The sequence below is a fragment of the Dipodomys ordii genome, unplaced genomic scaffold, assembly GCF_000151885.1.
Source record: "Dipodomys ordii isolate 6190 unplaced genomic scaffold, Dord_2.0 Scaffold44, whole genome shotgun sequence".
Lineage (NCBI taxonomy): Eukaryota > Metazoa > Chordata > Mammalia > Rodentia > Heteromyidae > Dipodomys > Dipodomys ordii.
In genome coordinates this window covers 7,064,918-7,087,612 of record NW_012267260.1, presented here as the reverse complement: position 1 = coordinate 7,087,612, position 22,695 = coordinate 7,064,918, and the positions used below count along the sequence as shown (strand labels likewise).

The window sequence follows — 22,695 nt, the reverse complement described above, 5'->3', positions numbered from 1 at the left end:
GGAGGGGCGGGGCTGGCCGCAGGGGCCATCCCTGGCCTCGCTGGACGGTGTGGACCACCCTGGGTGACTGCCCCCTTCCTACCTCCCCAGGCAAGCGGCCTGCCCGAGCAGAGACCGGCCAAGGTCTGAACAATCAGGCCGGAAGACCAGGCCCAGACCCGGTGGACAAGTGTTCTTGAACCTTGACCCAGAGCCACCTGTTATCTAAGGTGTCCGTGTTGTATTGTCACGGTTTCTTGGTGTTCACTTCGGTTTTGAACCTCTACATTAGGGCTGTCTGTGGCTCGTGCTAGACCCTGCGTTTGATCCTCAGGTCCACTAAAGAAACAAAACAGGATTGAAGACCACACTGCATTGAAATTTCCCCCATTGCTGATTTTTTTTTTTTTACTTTTTTAAAATGTTTATTTGTTTATTTATTTTGTTGGTCGTAGGGCCTGAACTCTGGGCCTGGGTGCAGTTCTTCAGCTCTTCAGCTCAAGGCGAGCGCTCTACCACTTGAGCCACACTGCCACCCGCAGCTTTTTCTGCTTATGTGGGGCTGAGGAATCGAACCCAGGGCCTCATGCATGAGAGACAAGCATTCTACCACTGAGCCACCTTCCCAGACCGTGGTTTCTGAATTTTTATGGTGTGTGAGGGGGGCAGCCTCCCTACACTTGGCATCTCAAGCCAGGGCAGCTGTCTCCCTAGTCCTGGCCACCAGAGAGAGAACATCACAAGGCACCCCCTCTCCTGGCCAAGCAAACACACTTCCAGCAAACATAAATGACTCTTGGTGACAGGGGAACCCCCCCAGGACTGGGGTGTGCTAGGACTCCCTGTGTGATATGACAAGCCTCCCTCGGCAGGAGTGTGGGGTGCGAGAATCTGGGGTGAGCATAGTCAGGAGGTGGTGTAGAATACGAGGTGGGGAGTAGGGGTCAGCTGGCCCAGCTCTTCCCACTCCCCCTCTGGGTCAGCCACCGGGGTACCTGCAGGAAGTGGGGAGAAGCATGAGCTTGGACAGAGGGAGAAGAGGATTTGACTAGAAAAACTCCAGGCCCAAGCCTGGGTGAGTTTGGGCTCCAGGGCCTGTCCAGCAGAGGTCTGTGGCAACCAGCAAGCTCTGTCTGGGGGAGATCACAGTGAAGGGTGTGGGTGCTGGCTGGAGCTCAAGCCAGGACCAAGCCAGATGGGCTGCACTCCAACAATAATAGGCCTGGCTGTGCCATCCACTGAGACAGACGGCCAGGCCCCAGGAGGAGTGGAGAGAGGAACCAGCCTTGCCCGGTCTGGCAGGGACTCTCATCCCTTCCCTCCCATGTTTCCACTTCCAGCTCCTGTTGTATACAACTGTGGCTGACTGCCCCCAGCTTGGTGGATCTTGGTGACCACTATACCAGCCACACCTACAGAGTCAGAGCTGGAACAGGAAAGTGGGAGAGAAGCAGGAGGCCAAGGGAGAGTAGAGGCCAGGGCCAGAAGAGGAAGAGAGAGAGACTGGACAAACATGAGGGTGGGAATCTGGGGGTTGTGGACAGACATGAAGCCACTTCCAAACCATGGGACAGTGCCTAGAAAAATACCACCTGAGCCTGTCTTCCTGCCCTGTTTCACTTAGGGCTTGGGGGAAAATGTTTGTCATCGCCACAGGAAGAAAGGCAGAATACCAAAGACACCCCAATTAGAGTAACTTAAGGAGAGCCCACACTGCTAAGAATTTCCGCCGTCTCTCTTCAGGGCCCTGTCTTTCTCTGGGGAGAGTGTGCAATGCCACCTTGTCTCAGAGATGTCAGAAGGGCTAATTGTTAATTAGTATGTATGGTTGCTCCAGGGAACAGGCCCCTTGAGTCGATGAGGGTGAGATGGGCATTTTGGGTAGGGATTTTCCTCTTATCAGGACCCCCTCTCCAGGCTGGGAATGTGGCTCAAGTGGTAGAGTGCTAGACCTAGTGAAAGAATGCTCAAGGGACAGTGCCCAGCCCTAAGTTCGAGCCCCAGACTGGCAGGAAAAGAAAAAGACCCCTCTCTATTTACTGTCTTGTCTTGTCTTCCCTAGGAGGGTTACCCTCTCTGTTCCCCAACTCTTGGGGAGGCTTCCATCTCTGAGGGGTACCATCTCAGTCTAGGACATCATGCTCTACAGGATGTAAGGCTCTTTGTGGCTTGTGGTCCCAGCCCTTGGGCTTGGTAGGCACTGGTGGCTCATCCTTGTAATCCAAGTTACCCAGGAGACTGAGATCTGAGGATGGAGGGTCAGAACCAGACTGGGCAGAAAAACCTGACAGTCTATTATTCCCAGTTAACCAGCAAAAAGCTGGAAACGGAGCTGTGGCTCAAGCGGTAGAGCCCCAGCTTTGAGTGAAATAGTCAAGTAAGATCAGGAGGACCTGATTGCCAGCACAAAATAAAATAAAAATAAAAGGGGAACAGGGTTGTGCCCCAACTTCAAGGCAAAGTTGTGGGCGTTGTGAGTGTGGTCTGAGACAGTTAAGTCAGGAATCCCACCAGGGGAGGGGGACCACCAAGTCTTGCAAGGAACGGGGATCTGAAAGGAAGAAGGCAGCATTGGGCCTGGTCGGAGTGGGGCGAGGGCTGGGACGGAAGGTGGCGGAGGAGGGGCTGGGGGGGGACGCTTGAGGTGGCTGTGGGGGCGTCGGGCCGGGTGAGCCGAGGGCTGGTCTGCGCCAGGTGTCCGCGGTGTGGGACTGTCCCCCAGGTCCGCGCGCGCCACGGTGGGGACCAGCCTCGGGGCGCAGGGCCTCCGGAGAGGGAGCTGGAGCCGCGGGGAGAGGGGGGCGGACGGGCGGGGCTCCGGCGCGCCGAGTCCAGGGGCGGGACAGGCTCGCGAGGGGCGGGGCCAGGGGCGGGATCGGCAGCGGAGGGGCGGAGCCAAACGAGAGGCGGGCCTGCAGGGTGTGGGCGTGGCTCGTCCTGTGGGGGCGGAGTCGTGGGAGGGTGGGCGGGGCTAGGAGAGGGCGGGTTTGAATACGCCAGGGCGGGTGCGGGACGCTGGCGGGAGAGCGCGCCGATGTCCGCGCGCGCGGGAGCGGTCTTCTCCAGCAGGTGCTCCGGGGCCGGGCTGAGGCCGGGGTGAGGCCGGGTGAGGGTGGACCGGAGGCGGTTGTTGGTGTTTGCTTGCCACACTGGCCGGGAGGCCTGGCCCGGGACACGGTGGAGCCCCCGCGCGGCGCGTGCAGGGCGGAGGCGCGCCGCACGTGGCGCACTCGGCCCGGGGCTCCGGGGAACCCGGGGCGGACGCGGGCCGAGCCCGGGCGTGGGCGGCCTGCTAGCTCCAGGGCCCGAAAACGGTTGTGGCCACGCTGACCTCTGCCAGCGGCCGGCGGGGGGACGGTTAATCCCCGCTCGGCCCGGTCGGTGCTGGGGAGGGGCCGCGCCGGCGGGCGGGGACACCGGGCGGGGGGCGTCCGTCCCTTCACCTCCCTTCCCGGCCTGCCCCTCGGGGCGCGTCCGCGTGTGCTGCCCGGGAGAGTGAATAAATGGGTGTCGGGACGCGAACGCGCCCTCCAGGCTCCCTGCCTCGGGCAGAGCCGCGGCGGCTGCTTCCACCCCCGGCCCCTCACTCGGCCCCGGGCCTCTTCCCAGCCTTCCCTCCACTCCTCTTGGACTTCTGCAGACCCTGAGTCTGGCCCTGGATGGGGTGTGAGGTCTCCGTGCCGGGCAGTGTGTGTGCGTGTGTGTGTGTGCGTGTGTGTGTGCGTGTGTGTGTGTGTGATGGGATGTGGGAGAATGACCTGAACCTCCACCCTAGTTTTCCCCTTTCCTGGGAGCAGAGGGACCGCCTGCCAGCCTCCAGGGCTAGCTGGGAAGAAGCCGTCTTTATACCTCCCTCCCCTGCCACCCCACAAGGAACCTAGAATAAGCTGTGTATTGAGTTTGAATCCGTAATAGCTCTGTGGCTTTAGGCAAGTGACTCAACCTCTCAGAGCCTCCGCCAGCAGCTGGGTAATTAGGCAAGCGGGTCTGGTGAGGTGGGGGAAGGGGGGCTTACACAGACAGGTAACAGCTGGGATCCTGGGGAATAGAGACAGATGTAGCACCAGGGTTTGTGTAGAAGTTGGGGTACTTGAGAAGTGTTGGGAGCCCCAGCACAGGGAGGGGCTCCCTTTGGTGGCTGCCCCATTTCTGTGGCTGAAGGGTTGGTCACCAGATGCTCTGAGCTGATAGCACTTTCTGGTTTGCTGCTTGTCATAGACAGACAAGAAAGCCAGATGCCAGCGGCTCATGCCTGTAATCCTAGTTACTCAAGAGGCTGAGATCTGGGAATCTTGAGAAGAACGTCTGTGAGACTCTAATCTCCAATTAACCAGCAAAAAGCTGGAAGTGATAGAGCACTAGACTTGACCAAAAGAGCTCAGAGACAACACCCAGGCCAAGTTCAAGCCCCAGGACCTGTGAGTGCCACAAGAACGTACAGCAAGGCTGGCTGGTAGAATGGAATGCTAGCAGGAGGGCAGGACTGTAGGCTGCCTGAGGGGCTGCAGGACTGGGATGCCCACCGCTGAGGGGAGGGGGAGGGCTGACGTAGATCTTGCAGCCTGGGCTAGTCCTGCTGAGGGAAGGCAGCTCTTCATTCCACCCCAGCCTCTCTAGTCTAACTTTGCCTTGTGGGGAGGAGGGGCTGGAGCATGGGCTGTGTGGAGGGGTGGGTGTGGTTGGGGGGGTCCCCTCCATACTGTCCAGTAGAAACCTCAGTCCTGGGTGGTCTTCTCCAGTCCTCGGCAAAGCCCTCAGGCTCTCTAGGAAATGCCAGCAGCTATTGTTCAACCACTGTGTTCTCCAGAGCCTAGAGCACAAGCTGGCTGGCATGCAGAAGTGCTTATTGAGGAAGACCTGTTGATTGGAAGGAGTGCTCTGTCCGTCCGGAGGTGTGTGCTTGGCCCCTCCCCTCTGCATTTCCGGTGTGTGTGCTGGGGGCTGAGGAAGACCATCTGAGTGTGGGGGGGTCACCGAGGGTGGGCTATGGGAAGGGTGGAGAAGCCCACAGAAGGACCACTGGCTGCATTGGTTTCGGTAGGCTGCACCTTGCAGCTCATCCGCCCCGCCCCCTGCTCTCCTGCTGAGACTCCCAGCTGTCTTATCTCCCTGCTACCTAGTGGCTTTATCTCCCTCTGCTTCTCAGCACTTGGCTTTGAGTCTTCTCTCCTGATGTGTCCTGTGCTACCTTTCTTCATTCTGGACCCCCACGCAGGACCCGGTGGACCAGGCCTCGTGCCTGAGCCTGAGATAGGACCCCTTCCTAGGGACCAGCTGGGCTCTCTTGGCTCCCCTCCATCTGTTGACTCTGTACATCCGGTGAGTTCAGGGACAGGGTACTGGGGAAGCCTGGCCTCTTCTCTGGACAGCAGCCTTGGCCCAGAGTTGGGCCAGCAAGGGGATGGACGGGGCATGCTGGCCTGGTTTCCTGCTAGCTGCTGAGAAGGCTCCCAGCCCTTAGATCTGCTGGAGCGGGGTACAGCCCTCCCTGCCTGAGAGGGGTATAGAGAGCGACCCGGACAAAGTGCCTGGAGCTTTGGGACTATCCAGTTGGGGCCTGACCCCCACCCCTTCCAATATCCCCTTGAAGGCCACTCTCAGAAAGGGGAAGAGTTCAGTGCTGGGGTCAGAGAGGAACTGAGGGGGGGATGGGAGGACCTTGGGGTCAGGACTGGGGGTCAGAGGTGGATGGGGCTGGGCTATGGAAAGGAGTGTGTCTTTGTACCCATTATGAAATACTTTCCTGGAAAATGGGTTGAGAACTAGAAAGCCCCTAGGCAGTGGTTGGAAAGAAATACATAGGTGCAGCTGTGCTCAGGGTCCCCTGTCCCCTGAAGAGGGGACTGGCACTCCCAAACCCTGCCTAGCCTCTGCTGGGGGCTGGTGGGAAGGTGGAAAGGTCCTGAGAGGCCTCTGCCTGCCTGCAGATCTGATTGTTTTCTGTCTGGCGTCTTCTCCCCTCCCCCCAATCTTTGCCCTCCACTGATTTCTGTCCTTTGTCTTCCTATCTGTCCTTGCATTGTCTCACTGTCTGACTGTCTCTTCCTGCCTCTCAATCCTGTTTCCTTCTCCTCTCTCTGCTCTCCACCCTCCTGCTTCTCAGCTTATTAACTGCCCTGGCTTCTGGATAAAAATAGCAGTGGCAGCAGCGGTCAGGCCAGAGCCTGCTGGAGTCTGAGCAGGCGGGGAGGGAGGGGGCCGTCAGCCTGGGCGGGTGGGACCCAGCTCAGTGGTCCTGAAAGGTGGGACCCCGTGGCTTCGTGTCCAGCTGAAGGAGAACCAAGGCCTGGCCTCACGTTGCCTCTGACCCCCAGCAAGCTCCAGACGGAGAGAACTGCCAGCCAGGCACAGCAGAGCACCCCGGCACAGCCCAGCACCCTGGCAGCATGACAACCAGTCAACAGCCTCAGGACAGGTACCTAGGGGTGGGGTGAGGCGAGGGTGGTGGAGCTGGGCTGGGGATGCAGAGAATGAATGATGGGGGCTCCAGGGGGCCCATTTTATTGGTCTTTGGAATATAGGTTGCCTCCATGACTGGCCCCCACCCAGGTAACTCTGAGTCAGGACTATGCTCCTGGCCGCAAGGAGGGTGGGCAGAGTGGGCAGGGCAGGCCCCAGCCCCTGCCTAGCCTGTCAGTGTTTCCACTGTTGCTCTTCAGCCAGCCAGCAGCTTCTGGCTCTTCCCGCCACCGCTGGGGGAGACATTTGGCAGCGGCCTTCATTCCAGAGCACATCTGGCAGAACTGCCCTGTCCCTGGGGGCTGCCCTGGAACCTTTGCCTCAGATAACCTCCGCCACCCTGCTTCGTGATCTGCCCTTCCTGCCTCTGGAGCCTGTCTGAACTCCCTCCATTAGACCTGCAGCCGGGGTCAGGAGGATGAATTATTCGAGGAAGAGGCGCCATTGATCTCACTTCTTCGATGGACCTAGGGTTTCAGAAAGTTGCTGGGTGCTAGGGCTCATGCCTGACATGCTAACTATTTAAGAGATGGAAATTTGAGGATCAGTTGGGGCAGGAAAGTCTGAGATTTAGTCCAATTAACCACCAAAAAATGGAAGTAGAGCTGTAGCTCAAGTGGTAGAGTATCAGCCATGCGTGAAAAAGCCTAGGGTCAGCGTCCAGGCCCTGAGTTCAAGCCACAGTACTGGCATAGTAAGAAAAAAAGGAAAGGGAAAAAAACGATGAAGTAGTGCCAGCATTCCTTGTAGATCTCCAACCTGTGCTTTACGTCAGGCCCTCAAGCGCTCACCTCTCCCTGTCCTCTATGTCTCCTCCTAGGCCAAAGTGAACACTTAGCTCCAACACTGAGACCATCTCCCCACTTGTGAAATAGAGATGGGGCTGTTCGCTTCACAGGGAAGGGAAATCATGTACCGACAGACCTGGGCTGGGCCTGGCCAGGTGTGGTGCCCTAGTCAGCCCCTCCTTCTTGGCTGTTCCCTGAAGCCCTCTTCCCACTCACCCACCTTGCTGTGCTGCCCTGGTTTCCTGACCCCTCTTCTGTCTCTGCCTTGTTTGACCTTGCCTTGGAGTTTTTCTCTGCATCTGGGCCTCTGAACCAGGCCTTTAGTGTTTGCTTTAAAGGTAGCTGATGAGGAGTTGGTGTTGGTGGTTCACATGCCTATAATCCTAGCTACTCAAGAGTTTGAGAGCCGGGTGCTGGTGGCTCTCGCCTGTAATCATAGCAACTCAGGAGGCTGAGATCTGAGGATCGCAGTTCAAAGCCAGCCTGGGCAGAAAAGTCCATGGAGACCGGAAGTGGTGCTGTAGCTCAAGTGGTAGAGCACTCGCCTTGAGCTGAAGAGCTGAGGGACAGCGCTCAGGCCCAGAGTTCAAGCCCCACAACCACCAAAAAAAAAAAAAAAAGAGTCTGAGATCTGAAGATCATGGTTCCATGAGACTCTTTATCTCCAATTAACTACAAAAAAAAAAGAAGTAGAGGACTGGGAATGTGGCTTAGTGGTAGAGTGCTTGCCTAGAGGAGCCCTGGGTTCAATTCCTCAGAATCACAACAGAAAAAGCTGGAAGTAGCACTGTGGCTCAAGTAGTAGAGTGCTAGTCTTGAATAAAGGAAGCTCAGGGATATTGCCAAGGCCCTAGTTCAAGCCCCAGGACTGGCAAAAAAAAAAAAAAGTGCTAGAGCACCAGCCTTGAGTGTGAAGCTCCAGGGACAGTGTCCAGGCCCTGAGTTCAAGTCCCAGAACTAACACCTCCCTCCCCCACACAAAGGTGGCATATGAAGGCATTGAGGGCTGATGGGAATAGCTTAGACTGTCGGTTAGGGTTGCCCACAGGAGGCCTGTGGTAGTCCAGCTTCCTGAGTCCTGGCCAGGCCTGTGTGCTGTCAGCACAGGGTGTTGGCTGTGGCAGACATCTGGTGACCATGGTGGGTCACTAAGGTTGCAGGCAAGGCCTACTTAGAGGACGGAGACCGGCCAAGTCTGGATGGCCCTTATTTATCCTCAGACCCAGATGACGTCCAGTGCCTCAGACCTGCTGCCCTAGGCGGTGTGACCTACAAAGCCAGCTCTGTCTGGAGCGCGCTCCCTTCCCAGGCACTCCGTCCACTCCTCCAGGGCCAGAATGACCTGGGAGGTTCTTGACCTCAGAACCCTCTTCAGGGAACCACACGGCTCCGGGCCAGGCAGCCTGCTCATAGCCTGCCTGCCCGGTGGGGGGAAGGACGTTTGTTCACTCTCTCAGCCACCCGCCCCAGCCCCTCAGTTCCAAAACCATCTCCACCATGTGGGTCACACGGCCCCGTGCCCAGCCTGAGGGGTCCTTGAGTGCTCCAGGACTGGCACCAAAGGAGCCATGCCATCCAGTCACTGGCTGCCTTCCCTTAGCTCATCTTTACCCCATTCCCAGGCCTAGGACACACCCTCCCACCCACCCCTCCCACTTACCCCTCCCACCTGACCCCCACACACTCACATTGGCGCACACACGTGCATGGACCTGGGCCAGCAGGGAGATGAGGTTGAGGAGCGTCCAGTGTTGTGTCACGTGGTCCCTGTTTCCTCTTCTCCCAGATACAAAGCTGTTTGGCTTATCTTCTTCATGCTGGGCCTGGGGACGCTGCTCCCCTGGAACTTTTTCATGACGGCCACTAGGGTGAGTCTGGGGAAGAACTGAGCCAGGATGGGGCTGGGCCCCGGACCTGCAGGGCTCAGGTCCGTGCCCAGGGCGCCGGAAAAAATGGTCTGCAACCCTCCCTTCCCCCTTCCCCTGCAGTACTTCACCACCCGCCTGGATGTCCCCAGCAATGTGTCCTTGGTCACTGCTCAACTGAGCAAGGACGCCCAGGCTGAGGCCACCCCCGCACCGCCTCTGCCAGAGAGGGGTTCCCTCAGTGCCATCTTCAACAATGTCATGACCTTGTGTGCCATGCTGCCACTGCTGGTGTTTGCCTGCCTCAACTCCTTCCTGCACCAGAAGTGAGCACCGCCCGCCCCTGCTGCCTGCTGCCCCCCCACCTGAGCCCCAGTCTGCCCCCCCACCGCCTCTCCCCAGCCCTGGCCTGCCCCCCACCCCCTGCCTGAGCCTCGGCCTCCCCCCTCCCCTAGCCCCAGCATACCCTCCCCCACCTCAGCCCCAGCTTGCCACCCCCCCCCAGCCTGAGCCCCAGCCTGTCCCACCCCGCCTGAGCCCCAGCCCACCCCCCTGGCCTTTCCCTCAGGGTCTCCCAGTCTGTGCGGATCCTGGGCAGCCTGGTGGCCATCCTGCTGGTGTTCCTGGTCACTGCTATCCTGGTCAAGGTGCAGATGGACCCTCTCCCCTTCTTTGTCATCACCATGGTCAAGATAGTATTCATTAATTGTAAGTGGGGAGGGGGGGAGGACGCCATGGCACCTGGAGTCGAGCCTGAGCAGCGTGGCCTTTGGTTGGGGGGGGCAGTGAGGAGGGCAGCCTAGCCTCCTGACTCACTGGGCACACATGGGAACCACAGGACCTGCTTTCCTGTGGCCCCTGCACCCCGGCTCCTTCCCCTGCCCCCCATCCCTGCTGAGGCCTGCTGTCTTCCCCAGCGTTTGGCGCCATCCTCCAGGGCAGCCTGTTCGGTCTGGCCGGCCTCCTGCCCACCAGCTACACAACTCCCATCATGAGTGGCCAGGGCCTGGCCGGCTTCTTCGCCTCCGTGGCCATGATCTGTGCCATCGCCAGTGAGTGCTCACGGGGCTGGGGGGGGGTGGGGGGCGGGGCCTGCCTCTGCTCACAGCGCTGCCTCTCCCAGGCAAGTCGGAGCTGTCGGACAGTGCCTTTGGGTACTTCATCACAGCCTGCGTGGTCGTCATCTTGACCATCATCTGTTACCTGGCCCTGCCCCAGCTGGTGAGGGAAGGGAGAAAGTTTGGGGGCAGGAGGGGTTGTGGGGCAGAACCTGGGGGAAACACAGGCTTTTCCCTAACTACCTGTCCCCCCACGTGACAGGAATTCTACCGCTACTACCAGCAGCTCAGGCTGGAGGGGCCCGGGGAGCAGGAGACCAAGCTGGACCTCATCAGTAAAGGTGTCAGTGGCCGGAGGAAGCTGGGAGGGGCAGCAGGAATCACTGGGAGCCCCTGGCTGGTCCTGAGCGCCAGGCACGTGGACTTGAGGCCCTGGCTGGGGGAGGGGGAGACACCCGTGGTAATACGAGCAGAGGAGGCTCAGGCTAAGAGGATTTGGAGGGGAGATCTGGGCAGTGTGAGGGTATAGCCATGGACCTGTTAAGGGCTGTCTACCTCCAGTTAAGCTGGTTTCTCTGTCCTCTCCATGCCTTCAAGATCCTTCCACAGCCTGTCAGCCCCCAGGAGAGGAGGCAAGAGCTATCAAAGAGGAGTCTAGGGTGACGGTCCCCACCTCCCAGTCTACCAGCCACTCCATCAAAGCCATCCTCAAGAATGTGAGATGGGGTGTACCCTCCCACCTGCCCCATTTTCCTTTTGAGACTGGTCCTCCTTTAGAGAGAGAGAGAGTGTGTGTGTGTGTGCACGTGTGTGTGCATGTGTGTGCACGTGTGTGCATGTATGCGCATGCGCACAGGAGTCTCAGGTGGGAATTGGTGATCTATCCTGTCAGCCACCATGAGCACACAGGGAGCTGGGTGAATCCCCTCCCCTCTCTCCAGATCTCAGTCTTGGCTTTCTCCGTCTGCTTCATCTTCACCATCACCATCGGCTTGTTCCCTGCTGTGACCTCTGAGGTCAAATCCAGCATTGCAGGCAACAGTGACTGGGGTGAGTAAGCCACCCTTGCCAGGCTGGGGACAGAGGGTCCTGGGCAGGTCTGCGAGCAGTGTGGAGCAGGGTTTCCCTCTGCCCAGCTGCCCCCCTCCCCTCTTCCCTTTTCCCTTTCCCTGTACTGAAAGCATCTCTCCATTGTTCAGGAGGACAGTGGGAAAGGGGGTCACGTCTCTGTCTCCCCCCTTGCCTCATTCTCTTCCAGGAAAGTACTTCATTCCTGTGTCCTGTTTCTTGACTTTCAATATTTTTGACTGGCTGGGCCGGAGTCTCACAGCTGTTTTCATGTGGGTACGTGGAAGAAGGGCCCCAGGGCTCACGGGGGAAGGGAGGAAGAGTATAGACACGATCCCGAAAGGAAACCCCAAGACAGCACTGTGTTACGGGGGGCCATGTTTATTTTAATGTTTGGTTTGGCTTGTTTTTTTTTTTTGTGCTGGTATTGGGGCTTGAACTCAGAGCCTTGAGCTCTTGGTTGCATTTTTCCACTCAAGGCTAACACTCTACCACTTGAGCCATACCTCTCCTTTCAGCTTTCTTTTTGCTGGTTAGACTATGATAAGAATCTCAGGCTGATTTATTGTGCTTTTTTTTTGCCAGTCATGGGGCCTGAACTCTGGGTCAGGGCTCTGTCCCTCAGCTCTTCAGCTCAAGGCTAGCGCTCTACCACTTGAGCCACAGCACCACTTCCGGCTTTTTCTGTTTATGTGGTGCTGAGGAATCGAACCCAGGGCCTCATGCTTGCAAGCCATGCACTCTACCGCTGAGCCACCTTCCCAGCCCCTGTGTTTGTTTTTTGAGAGGAGGCTGCCTTCACACCACCATCCTCAGGCCTTAGCCTCCTGTGTAGCTAGGATTACAGGCCTGAGTCACCAGCGTCCAGTTTAGGGATGTTCTTTTAAGTCCATATAGAGTTTACATAGAACTAGGTCTGCCAATCTTCAGCCTACAAGTTAAGATATAGAATACCTACCCAGATTAAGATACAGAACATTCCAGCACTCCAGAAGGCTCTACTGTCCTCCTGCCTGGTATCTTTCCCACCCCCACCCCCAAAGTCCCCGTAATCTGGTTCAGTCCAGACCCCAGTGGTCCGCCAGCGGGGCTGAGCTGCCGCCGGTTCCCCACAGCCCGGAAAGGACAGCCGCTGGCTGCCGAGCCTCGTGGTGGCCCGCCTGGTGTTCGTGCCCCTGCTGCTGCTGTGCAATGTGAAGCCGCGCCACTACCTCCCTGTGGTCTTCCAGCACGACGCCTGGTTCATCCTCTTCATGGCTGCCTTCGCCTTCTCCAACGGCTACCTCGCCAGCCTCTGCATGTGCTTCGGGCCCAAGTGAGCGGCCTGGGAGGGAGGAACTTGGTGGCAGGAGGCTGGGTTTACCACTGGGTGTGGGGACGCTTGGTAGAGGGAGCAAGGGCAGGAGGAAACCGCTAGTGCCAGAGCTGGGGGGGGGGCTGGCTGGCAGGACCCCTAATCCGAGCAGTAGCCGGGCAGTGGAGGGGCCCTGAGCTTGCACAGCAGAGCAGTAGGAGGTGGCCCGGGGCGGGGTTGCTCACACAGCTAGCTCCCCAACCCCAGATCCTCAGGGCTGGGGCAGGGCCAGGCCACCCTGCCATAGTCCTGCCCACCCTCCCTCCCTTAGGAAAGTGAAACCGTCGGAGGCCGGGACGGCAGGCACCATCATGGCCTTCTTCCTCTGTCTGGGCCTGGCACTGGGGGCCATCGTCTCCTTCCTCTTCCGGGCAATTGTGTGACTGAGGGGGACAAAAGGACTGCACTGCCCGCGTGCTCGCCCACTTCCTTCTGCCAGAGACGAGCGGGGCTGATCTGGAGGTTTGCTCTTCTAGCTGACTTCTGCTTTCTGAAGGCTCGTACTGGGCCGGCCGGGTGTCCAGGCCCTGGGGAGGGAGCACATTGGTGGCCTGAGGGGCAGAGTTGGGAGGGGACACACACCACCTCTGCCTAATGGCTCGGGAGCTACCTTGGCAGAGAGAGACTGAGGTAGAGACAGGGAAGCGTGCCTCTATCAAGGAGCTGGGCTGGCCATCGCTCCGTGTGTGTGTGCCTCCTCCCCCCCTTCCCGTGTCCCCTCCCCCTGCTTCCGGTGCCTTGTCCACTGTCACACGCCTTGTACAGTCGCCGTTTTACTGCCTTTTTTATACTCAACAAAAACCAGGTGCCTTCTGAGGCTGAGTAAATAAATCTTTTTTTTTTTTCCTCCATGGCTTCCTGTGTTCTTGAGCCACGGCTTAACGCCTTGGCGGGGATGGAGAGGTTAGCAGTTGTGGGCAGTGGGCGTCCATGTGAGCATGCCCCAGCTAGGCCTGGGCCTGAGGGGAGGGTCTAGGCTCTTGGCTTCAGAGGGCTCCAGTGCCCCCTGCTGGCGCTGTGTGGGAGGACAGACCCAGAGCCAGGACACCCGGATTGCGGATCAGACCAGACCAAGAAAGGCCAAGTTTTTCTCTGCTGCTCATTCCTTCGTTCCTAGGACCCCGGATGGAGACGACCCTGTGTTGTCTGCATTGGTGCCCGCCCTGCCTCCACTCCATCCTCAGTCCCTGGAATGAGCTTGGCAGAACTGGCCAGCTCCTCCCACAGCTCCTGGCTGGACTCCCACGTCCCTGGGCAGGAAGAGTCTGAGGCCCGAGGGGTTCTCCTTTACCTGGCACCCATCCCTCACACAGCCCAGCCCACCAGCCTCCCTGAACAAGGGGCCTGTGTGTCCTCCTTGAACTTGGACCTCCCCTTTCTCTTCCCAAACTCTGGCCTGGGAAGGGGTGGTTTAATTTGGAGCCATGAGGGACTAACCCCCAGTCCCCCTGGCCTGTGGTACTATTTCACTGGAGGTGTTGCCAGAGCTCTGGTCACAGTGCTCCCCAGAACTGGCCCTCGGGTATGGAACTCAGGTTCTTCCCAGAACTGCCGGGCTGCTCACACCCTGGGCCCGGACCAGCAGACTGCTGCAGCCTTGCTCCGTGAAGATGCCCTTTCTCACAGGAAGTGCTTTCACTGGGGATGTCAAGTCCTGTTGGCATTTATTTTTCCTTTTTTTTTTTTTTTTGAGCTCTTCAGCTCAAGGCAAGCGCCCTACCACTTCAGTCACAGCACCACTTGCAGTTTTCTGGTGGTTTATTGGAGATAAGAGTCTCACAGACTTATCTGCCCAGGCTGGCTTTGAACCATGATCCTCAGATCTCAGCCTTCTGAGTAGCTAGGATTATAGGCCTGAGCCACCCGCGCCTGGCCGTGTGTGTGTGTGTGTGTGTGTGTGTGTGTGTGTACTTTATTGGAGATAAGAGTCTCAGAGACTTTCATTCTGGGCTGGCTCTGAATTCTAATCTTGAGATTCCAGCCCCTTGAGTAGCTAGGATGACAGGCATGAGCCACCAGCAACCTGGCTTAAGCAGAAGTCAAGGTTTTAGGACAGTTAAGTATACCATTGTGCTTGGCACTGAATCAGCGCTAGTTCATCAAGCTAGAATACATGTCCAAGCTAGTGGGAAATATTCTTTTTTTCCTACCAGCTTCAGAAGCTGTGGGTTGCCAGCTGCCACTGGCTCATTCATGCCTATAATTGTGATTCTTCAAGCCACTGAGGTCTATAGTATCATGGTTTGAAACTAAGCTGGGTAGAAAAGTCCACAAAACTTTATCTCCAAAATAACCAGTGACAAGTCTGGCTAGAGGTGTGGCTCAAGAGTCAGTTCCAGTTTGGCAAGCAAGCTGAATAAACTCAAGGCCCTGAGTTCAAATCATTTACTAGCAAAACAAAATCACTGTGGGTCCCTGAGTGATCTGTACCCTCTGTGTGGCTGAGGCAAGGTGAGTACAAACCAGAGTTCTTTCTCCTTGTCCTGCCTCATCTCTCACAAACACTGGAGCCTTGGCAAGGCATCTTAGATGCACCAGTAGGCCATGAATTTCTTCCCAAGGCCCTCCCATTACCTCCTGCCTTGGCCTTGGGGACTGACTTCCAGGTTTCCAGTCCATCCCACACATGGATGGGCTGGGAACCAATTTAGGGTATGTCACTCCATCTTCCTAGAACACGTTTCTGTCTCCCTGAACATTCCTGATGCTCCACCAACCCCGGCCAGCGGTGTCATTTCTTCCTCTTCTGCCCAGAACTTTTGAAAAGTGACTTACCTTCTCCCAAGCCTCTTTATCTTTGTCCAACTCTGGGATGAGGCTAAGGTCTATATTTTACTCCAGCTTTGTCTTTTTTTTTTTGGGGGGGGGGTCTGGTCGTGGAGCCTGAAGTCTGGGCCTGGGCACTGTCCCTCAGCTCTTCAGCTCAAGGCTAGCGCTCTACCACTTGAGCCACAGCGCCACTTCCAGCTTTTTTCATTTTGCTTATGTGGTGCTGAGGAATCGAACCCAGGACCTCAGGCATGCAAGGCAAGCGCTCTACCACTGAGCCGCCTTCCCAGCCCCAGCTTTGTCTTTTTGAACTTGAAGTGCTGCACCTGGCTCCCAGGAGCCCTCAGAAAATGCATGCCGCAGTGCATCCGCTTGAGTGGCAACCTCACCTGCAGCATGCGTGCATGAGCACGTGCATACACATGCACACACACACATACCTCTGTGCCTCACTCCCAGACTGTTCCAGCAGTGACTCAAAGGAGGAAAAGGCAAACTTGAGATATAATCAGCTTCTTTTTTGTACTTAATGCTGAAGAAAACCACTGAGGTAGTTCCCCAAACTGGCCGGCTCCTGTGTAGCTGCAGTGATTGTTCATGACACAAGGGAGCGCTGTTTAGGCAGCATGACTGGAAAGGGGAAGCATTGCTCAGAAGGGCTGGTTAAGACAATCTGCCAAGCTGGACACTGTAATCCTAGCTACTGAGATCTGAGGATCTCAGTTTGAAGCTAGCCCAGGAAGGAAAGTCCATGAGACTCTTAGCTCCAGTTAACCAACAAAAAACCGGAAGTGGTGCTGTGGCTCAAGTGGTAGAGCACTCACCTTGAGCTGAAGAGCTGAGGGGCAGTGTCTAGGCCCAGATTTCAAGCCCCACAACTGACCAAAAAAAAAAAAAAAATCTGACAAACCAGGTGCTAGTGGCTCACGCCTGTAATCCTAGCTACTTGGGAGGCTGAGATATGAGGACTGCAGTTCAAAGCCAGCCCGGGCAGCAAAGTCTGAAAGTTCATGAGACTCTACCTTCAATTAATTATCAGAAAACCAGAAGTGGCGCTGTTGCTCAAGTGAGTGCTAGCTTTGAGTGAAAGAGCACAGGGACAGCGCTCAGGCCCAAGTTCAAGCCCCACAACCAACCAAAGGAAAAAAGAAAAAGCTGCTTTTGTCCCCAGGCAGCTGAGACTTCAGGCTGGATGCGCCTGGGATCGCTGCTCAGAGCAGCCTGCCCACCGCGGCGCTGGCTGGCGTGGCTGCCACTGTCACAGCAATGCCCCTCTTTTCAGGTGAAATGCTGAGCCCTTCCTTCTCCAGGAGAATCAGCTTTCCTTGCACATAGACGTGAAGCCTCAGTTTGAATCTATGGGTTGGAGTGTATTAGTTTTATTATTTGATGAGACTATGGAAAGAGCATGGTAGTGGCAGGTGTAATGTATAGTGTGAGAGAGGTCCCCAATTCTAAAAAAACAAAGCCTAAGTGCTTCTCAGTATTAAACCCATAGCAACTCAAAATGGATGTGAGCAGGGAAGTGCAGAGTCACTTTAAAGAGATAGTGGCGCTGTTGGCCCGCCAGCCCTGCCTGAAGCCTAAGTCCACACATCAGAAGACTGCTGTGGGCCAGAGGCCAGCCCGCAGATCCCGGGCAGAGGCTGGTTTGGCAGCAGCCATGCAGGTCCTTCAAGGCCCATCTTGGTCCTGGACAAACTGGCACTGTGGAGATGGCAGAGTTCCAACCCCTGCCACCCATCGGTGGTCTGTGCCAGCCAGGCTCACTCAGCTCCCTCTGCAGCTAGGGCTGGCTTGGTGCTCCCTGCAAACAACAGGTGGCATTCCAGCTCCAGTCTGCAGGACAGTGCCCAGCGGGGGCCGGCACAACCCGGCCGAAGCCCCTGCCCAGGACAGTTGCTCTCCCAGGGCTTTGCTGGGGAGAACCTTTGATTCTTTCTAGAGCCTGCTATGTGCATGCAGTCTGGCGTGGCTCTGGCTCCTGTGAAAGGGATGGCCCATACCTATAATTCTACCTACTCTGGAGGCAATGATTGGGAAGATCAAGCTTTGAGGCCAGCCCAGGCACCTCCCCACCAAAAAAAATTAGGGAGACCCACTATTTCAGTAAGCCAGGCATAGTGGCATGCCTATGAAAGGGGTATAAATAGGATTACGTCACGACCAGTCTGGACAAAGCAACACCCAACTCAAAAGTTAAAGCCAGGCGCTGGTGGCTCACGCCTGTCATCCTAGCTACTCAGGAGGTTGAGATCTGAGGATCTTGGTTCAAAGCCAGCCCAGGGCAGGAAAGTCTGTGAAACTCTTATCTCCAATAAATCACCAGAAAACTGGGAGTGGCGCTGTAGCTCAAGTGTTAGAGCGCTCGCCTTGAGCTGAAGAGCTGAAAGACATGCCCAGGCCTAGAGTTCAAACCCCACAACCAACAAAAAAAAAAAATTTTTTTAAAAAAAAGGCTGAGGGCTTTCTCAGGTGGCAGAATACCTGCTTAACAAACATGAGGCCCTCAGTTCAAAGCCCAGTACCACCGAAAAGGAAAAGGATGATGACAGGAGTGTGGGCTGGTTAGGGAATTAAGGACAGCTCTGTAGAACTGGGTACAGGGTGGATGGTACCGCGGTCACCAGGACTAGCATGACCATGTCTCCTCCAGGTAAGGTCCTTATCCCCAGCCTCCAACCGCCAGCTACTTCAGCCATTTCCATTGCCAGCCCCACTTCCATCCTCTCCACAGCCAGGGAAAGGAGACATGGGGGAAGGGGCAGCAGGAGCCCAGATGGTGGGGACTTGGGAGGGTGAGGGGGGTGAGGCCCCCCCTATGCATACAAGACCAGACTGCCATGTCTGGACCTGGGGTTCCCCCCTACATCCCCCGCCATGTTGAACCAGGCCTTTCCCTCAGAGCCACTGTAAAGCGGGGTAATACCATTTGTGACTCCATCGCGATGCAGAATGATCAGTCGTGCCCCAGCACCTCCGTACCACCTGGCACGCAGCTCCCTCTCAACCTGCAGTGCCAACTGCCCGTTTTACTCCAGAAAACTTAAGGCCAAAAGGCTACAGGATGGAAAAAGATAACCCACTCACCCAGTCCATCACACATGGAAGAGTTTGCAGGCAGGGAAGGGGACAGAAAGATAAAAGAGTATTATGAGACAGTCGCCATCTTCAACCCGACTCCAAAATACCGGAGGCTCCGGCACCCCAGCCTGCCAAGTAAAGGCAGCAAAGTTCTTACGTGTGTGTTTGCCTATGTTGCTACTAGGACTTGAACCCTGGCCAGGCGCTGTCCCTTTTTTTTTTTTTTTGCTCAAGGCTAATGGTGCTCCTATCACTTGAGCCACAGCTTTGCTTCCAGATTTTCTTGCTAAGACTGGCTTTAGGAGCTGGGAAGGCGGCTTAGTGGTGGAGTGCTTGCCTCTCACATATTACTCCCTGGGTTCGATTCCTCAGTACCACATAAACAGAAAAAAACAGAACTAGACAGTGGTGCTTTGGCTCAAAGTAGAGCACTGGCCTTGAACAAAAAGCTCAGGGACAGCGCCTAGGCCCTGAGTTCAAGCCCCATGACTGACAAAAAAAGGAAAAAGAAAAAAACCAGAACTGGCATTGTGGCTTAACTGTTAAGAGTGCTAACCTTGAACAAAAAGAAGCCCAGGGACAGTGCCCAGGCCTTGAATTCAAGTCCCAGGACTGGGTATGTGAGGGTAGGAGGTGGGGGGAGACTGGCTTTAGACTACAATCTTCAGTTCTCAACCTCCTGAATAGCTGGGATTACAGGCTGGCGCCTGCCCAGGAAGAGGAGAGAGGCACAACACAAAGTAGAACAGGTTAGTTGTTCACCCCCTCGCCCCCAGCCCTGCCCGCCCATCACCTACTCTGGGATGAATGATTCCAGGTTACTGAATTTTACCTGCTTATTCAAAGGGACCTGGAGCATGAAGAAAGCTGAAGTCAAAAACCTGACCTGGTAGGTGAAGGCGCAGAGAAGGACAACAGACATTTGGGGCTGAGCAGTGACAAAGCAAGCAGAATGTAGGCACTCCCCTGATCCTACATGCTTGGAAAGGCCAGTCACTTCACATGCATATTAATAGCGCAGATTACCAAAGATGCCAGTTTATAAACTGAGGATGACTTAGATCACAAGTCCTGGCTCTCTCCACCACACAGCCTGGGGGTTTTCTTCTTGCCAAGGATTCAGTGATTCAGCTGTCAGCTTGCCTGCCTGCATTCCTTCTTTGTGTGTGGTGCATGCATGTAGCAGGACCCCTCAACTTGGCTTTTTTTTTTTCACTGAAGGCTGATACTCTATTACTTGAGCCACAGCTTCCCTTCTGGCTCTTTGCTGGTTAACTGGGGTTAGGTGTCTCTTAGATTTGTCTGCCCAAGTTTTGACTTTCAAGGACTACCTCAGATCTCAGCCTCCTGGGCAGCTAGGATTACAGGTGTGAGCACGGGGGCCTGTCAGCTGTCAGATCCAGTACTCACCCAGGCCTCTCCCTCACTCTCCTGGTACGCACAGCAGGCTTATCCCTCCAAGCATAGAGAGGTGTGTCTGGCCCTCCCCTCCCTCAGAACCCACTTTCTGTTTCTTAGTCAGGGCCTCACTATGCAGTGGAGACTGGCCTGGAACTTGTGATCCTGTTTCTACCTCGTGAGTGCTGGCACTACAGGGACATGCTATATGCTATCATCCTTGGCTTTCAGCCTCCACATTCTATCCTCTTTCCCAGCAAGGGCTGGCCTCTGCTCTCCTCCCCTGCCCGGCCTCCCTGCCCCAGCCTCACCCTTCTCCCAGACATGTCCTGCACAGCCTCCAAGCCACTTTTTCTTTATTTCCCCCCACAGGGGTTGGAGATTTTGTCTGATATTTTTAACAACACAATTTACAGTTCTAATAATTTAATCTAACATTAGGTTATTTTTTTTCTTAAGCACACTTGGAGAATTTATTATTATTTTTCTGTCAGTTATGGTGTTTGAAAACAGGGCCTGGGTGCTGTCCCTGAGCTTTTGTGCTCAAGGCTAGTGCTCTACCACTTTGAGCCATACCTGCACTTCTGGTTTTCTGGTGGTTAATTGGAGATAAGAGTCTCATAGAAGCCGGGCGCTGGTGGCTCACGCCTGTAATCCTAGCTACTCAGGAGGCTGAGATCTGAGGATCGCGGTTCAAAGCCAGCCCGGGCAGGAAAGACCGTGATATTTCCAATAAACCACCAGAAAACCAGAAGTGGCGTTGTGGCTCAAGTGGTAGAGCGCTCGCCTTGAGCTGAAGAGCTGAGAGACAGCGCCCAGGACCAGAGTTCAAGCCCCCACGACCCACAAAAAAAAAAAAAAAAAGAGTCTCATAGACTTTCTTGCTGGGCTGGCTCCAAACCAAGAGCCTCAGATCTCATCCTCCTGAGTGGGTAGGATTACAGGTGTAAGCCACCAGCTCCTGGCTGGTAAGAGGATTTTGAGTTTTACACCACTGTTTGGTCTGCATAGTGAATCAAAGCCAGCCTGGACTACAAAGCAAGTTCAAGGCTAGACAAACCTATATAGCCAGACACTGTTCCAAAAACAACCCTGCCCCCAAATCAAAGTAAGTTGAATTTCACTTAAGTGCTAGTTGCTCACGCTACACAGGAGACCTAGAAGATCATGCTCAGGCAGAAAAGGCTGTGAGATTCCATCTTCAGTTAACCAGACCGAAGGCATAGTTCAAATGGTACAGTGGCAGTCCTGAGAACTTGAGTCACTGGGTACCAACACACACACACACATACAACCTAACAAACTCTCCAACCATAGCTGAGGGCATGGCTCAGAATTTTGGCATAGCAAGTGCAAGGACCTACGTTCAACCACTAGTACACACACCTACCAAAAAAAGGGGGGGGGGGCCCTGGGAAGATGGCTCAATGGTAGAGTGTTTGCCTTGCATGCATGAGGCCCTGGGTTCGATTCCTCAGCACCACATAAGCAGAAAAAGCCAGAAGTGGCGCTGTGGCTTAAGTGGCAGAGCACTAGCCTTGAGCTGAAGAGCTGAGGATCAGCATCCAGGCCCAGAGTTCAGGCCCGATGACCGACCAAAAAAAAAAAAAGATGGGAAATAGTATGGGAGAAAATTGTTCTCAGATGATACAGTTGCATCTAGAAAACACCAAGAGGGCTGGGAATGTGGCTTAGTGGTAGAATGCTTGCCTAGAATGCATAAAGCTCAGGTTTGATTCCTTAGTAACACATACACAGAAAAAGCCAGAAGAGGCACTGTGGCTGAAGTAGTAGAGTGTTCACCTTGACCAAAAGCAGCTCAGGGACAGTGCCCAGGCCCAGAGTTCAAGCCTCAGAACTGGTAAAACAAAACAAACACAGGACCAAGTCTACTGACATTCATTTGATCATCCATCTGAGAACTGGGGAGGGGCTGGGCCTGCCTCCACAGGACAGTGCTGGTGTAGAACACAGGGACTGAGCTGCAGTGAGTTCTAGGCCAGCCTTGGCTACAGACCTACTCACCCAACTGCTTTTAACCACGAGCAAGGCAGAACAGATCCCTAGCCTTTGTCTTGGATTCCTGAGAATATAGTTATTTTTGCGCACTGTCCCCCAGCTTTACTGCTCAAGGTTGATGTCTACCACATGAGCCACAGCCCCACTTCCTGCTCCCCAGTGATGGACTGGCAATAAGTCTCAGGATTTTTCTGCCCTGGGCTGGCATCAATCCTCAGATCTCAGCCCCCAGGAGCTAAAATTACAGGCTTGGGCCACTCGCTGGTGCCCGGCCTGAAAGCACAAGCACCCCTGAGCTACGTCTCCAGTCGGGGAACAGGGTCAGCTCGTGAGACCCCCTGGGCTCCAAGGCTGCTCCTGCTTGGGGGTCTTCCTGGAAGCAGCACCCAGCGTCCCTTTCCACGTCCACGGGCGTCCCCCGGGCCACAATGACCCAGATCCAGGAGAGCCAGGGGCGGCGCCGGGGAGGAGGAGGGAGAGGAGCGCCGCGGCCGTGCGCACGGGCGAGGAAGGCGGCCGGGCATTCCCAGGCCCCGGGCTGGGAGCGGCCGTTCTCCCCCGCGGGCCTTCCGGGGGCCTCGGGCGGGCCAGGACGGCTCGCCCGCCGGAGGGCGGCGAGGCCCGCGTCTCCAGGAGCCGGTGAAGCTCCGGCATGCTGCTCAGATCCTGGGGGCCCTGCCCCTTCCCCAGGTCCAAGCGCGGAGAAGCACGCGGGTGGGGAAATGAACCCCGCGGAAGAGCCAGCCGCACGGGCGGGTGCGGGGCGCTTCTCCCCGGGAGCGACCCCGTCCCCGCTCGCTAACAATGGTGCCCACAGCGGCTGAGACACGGACGAGGGCCGGCCGCGCGCCCCG

At 56.1% G+C, this 22,695-nt stretch overlaps 1 protein-coding gene across 6 annotated transcripts; it reads left to right on the top strand.

The window, feature by feature from the left end:
* The first annotated feature begins 2,980 nt into the window (after window positions 1-2,980).
* Window positions 2,981-13,410, top strand: Slc29a1 (solute carrier family 29 (equilibrative nucleoside transporter), member 1). 6 transcript variants are annotated; one of them, XM_013019130.1, is made up of 15 exons: window positions 2,981-3,048; window positions 4,787-4,871; window positions 5,195-5,298; window positions 6,294-6,394; window positions 9,013-9,094; window positions 9,215-9,417; window positions 9,660-9,799; window positions 10,009-10,143; window positions 10,215-10,312; window positions 10,412-10,490; window positions 10,747-10,865; window positions 11,091-11,199; window positions 11,408-11,493; window positions 12,333-12,532; window positions 12,843-13,410. In XM_013019130.1, the coding sequence occupies exons 4-15, from the start codon at window positions 6,366-6,368 to the stop codon at window positions 12,952-12,954; spliced, it is 1,392 nt and encodes a 463-aa protein (XP_012874584.1). In that variant the 5' UTR covers window positions 2,981-3,048; window positions 4,787-4,871; window positions 5,195-5,298; window positions 6,294-6,365; the 3' UTR covers window positions 12,955-13,410. The 6 variants fall into 6 exon arrangements, with proteins under 6 accessions (XP_012874584.1, XP_012874587.1, XP_012874583.1 ...); XM_013019133.1 differs by lacking the exons at window positions 2,981-3,048; window positions 5,195-5,298 and adding exons at window positions 4,359-4,397; window positions 6,501-6,528; XM_013019129.1 differs by lacking the exon at window positions 2,981-3,048 and adding an exon at window positions 4,359-4,397.
* Window positions 13,411-22,695: the final 9,285 nt, after the last annotated feature.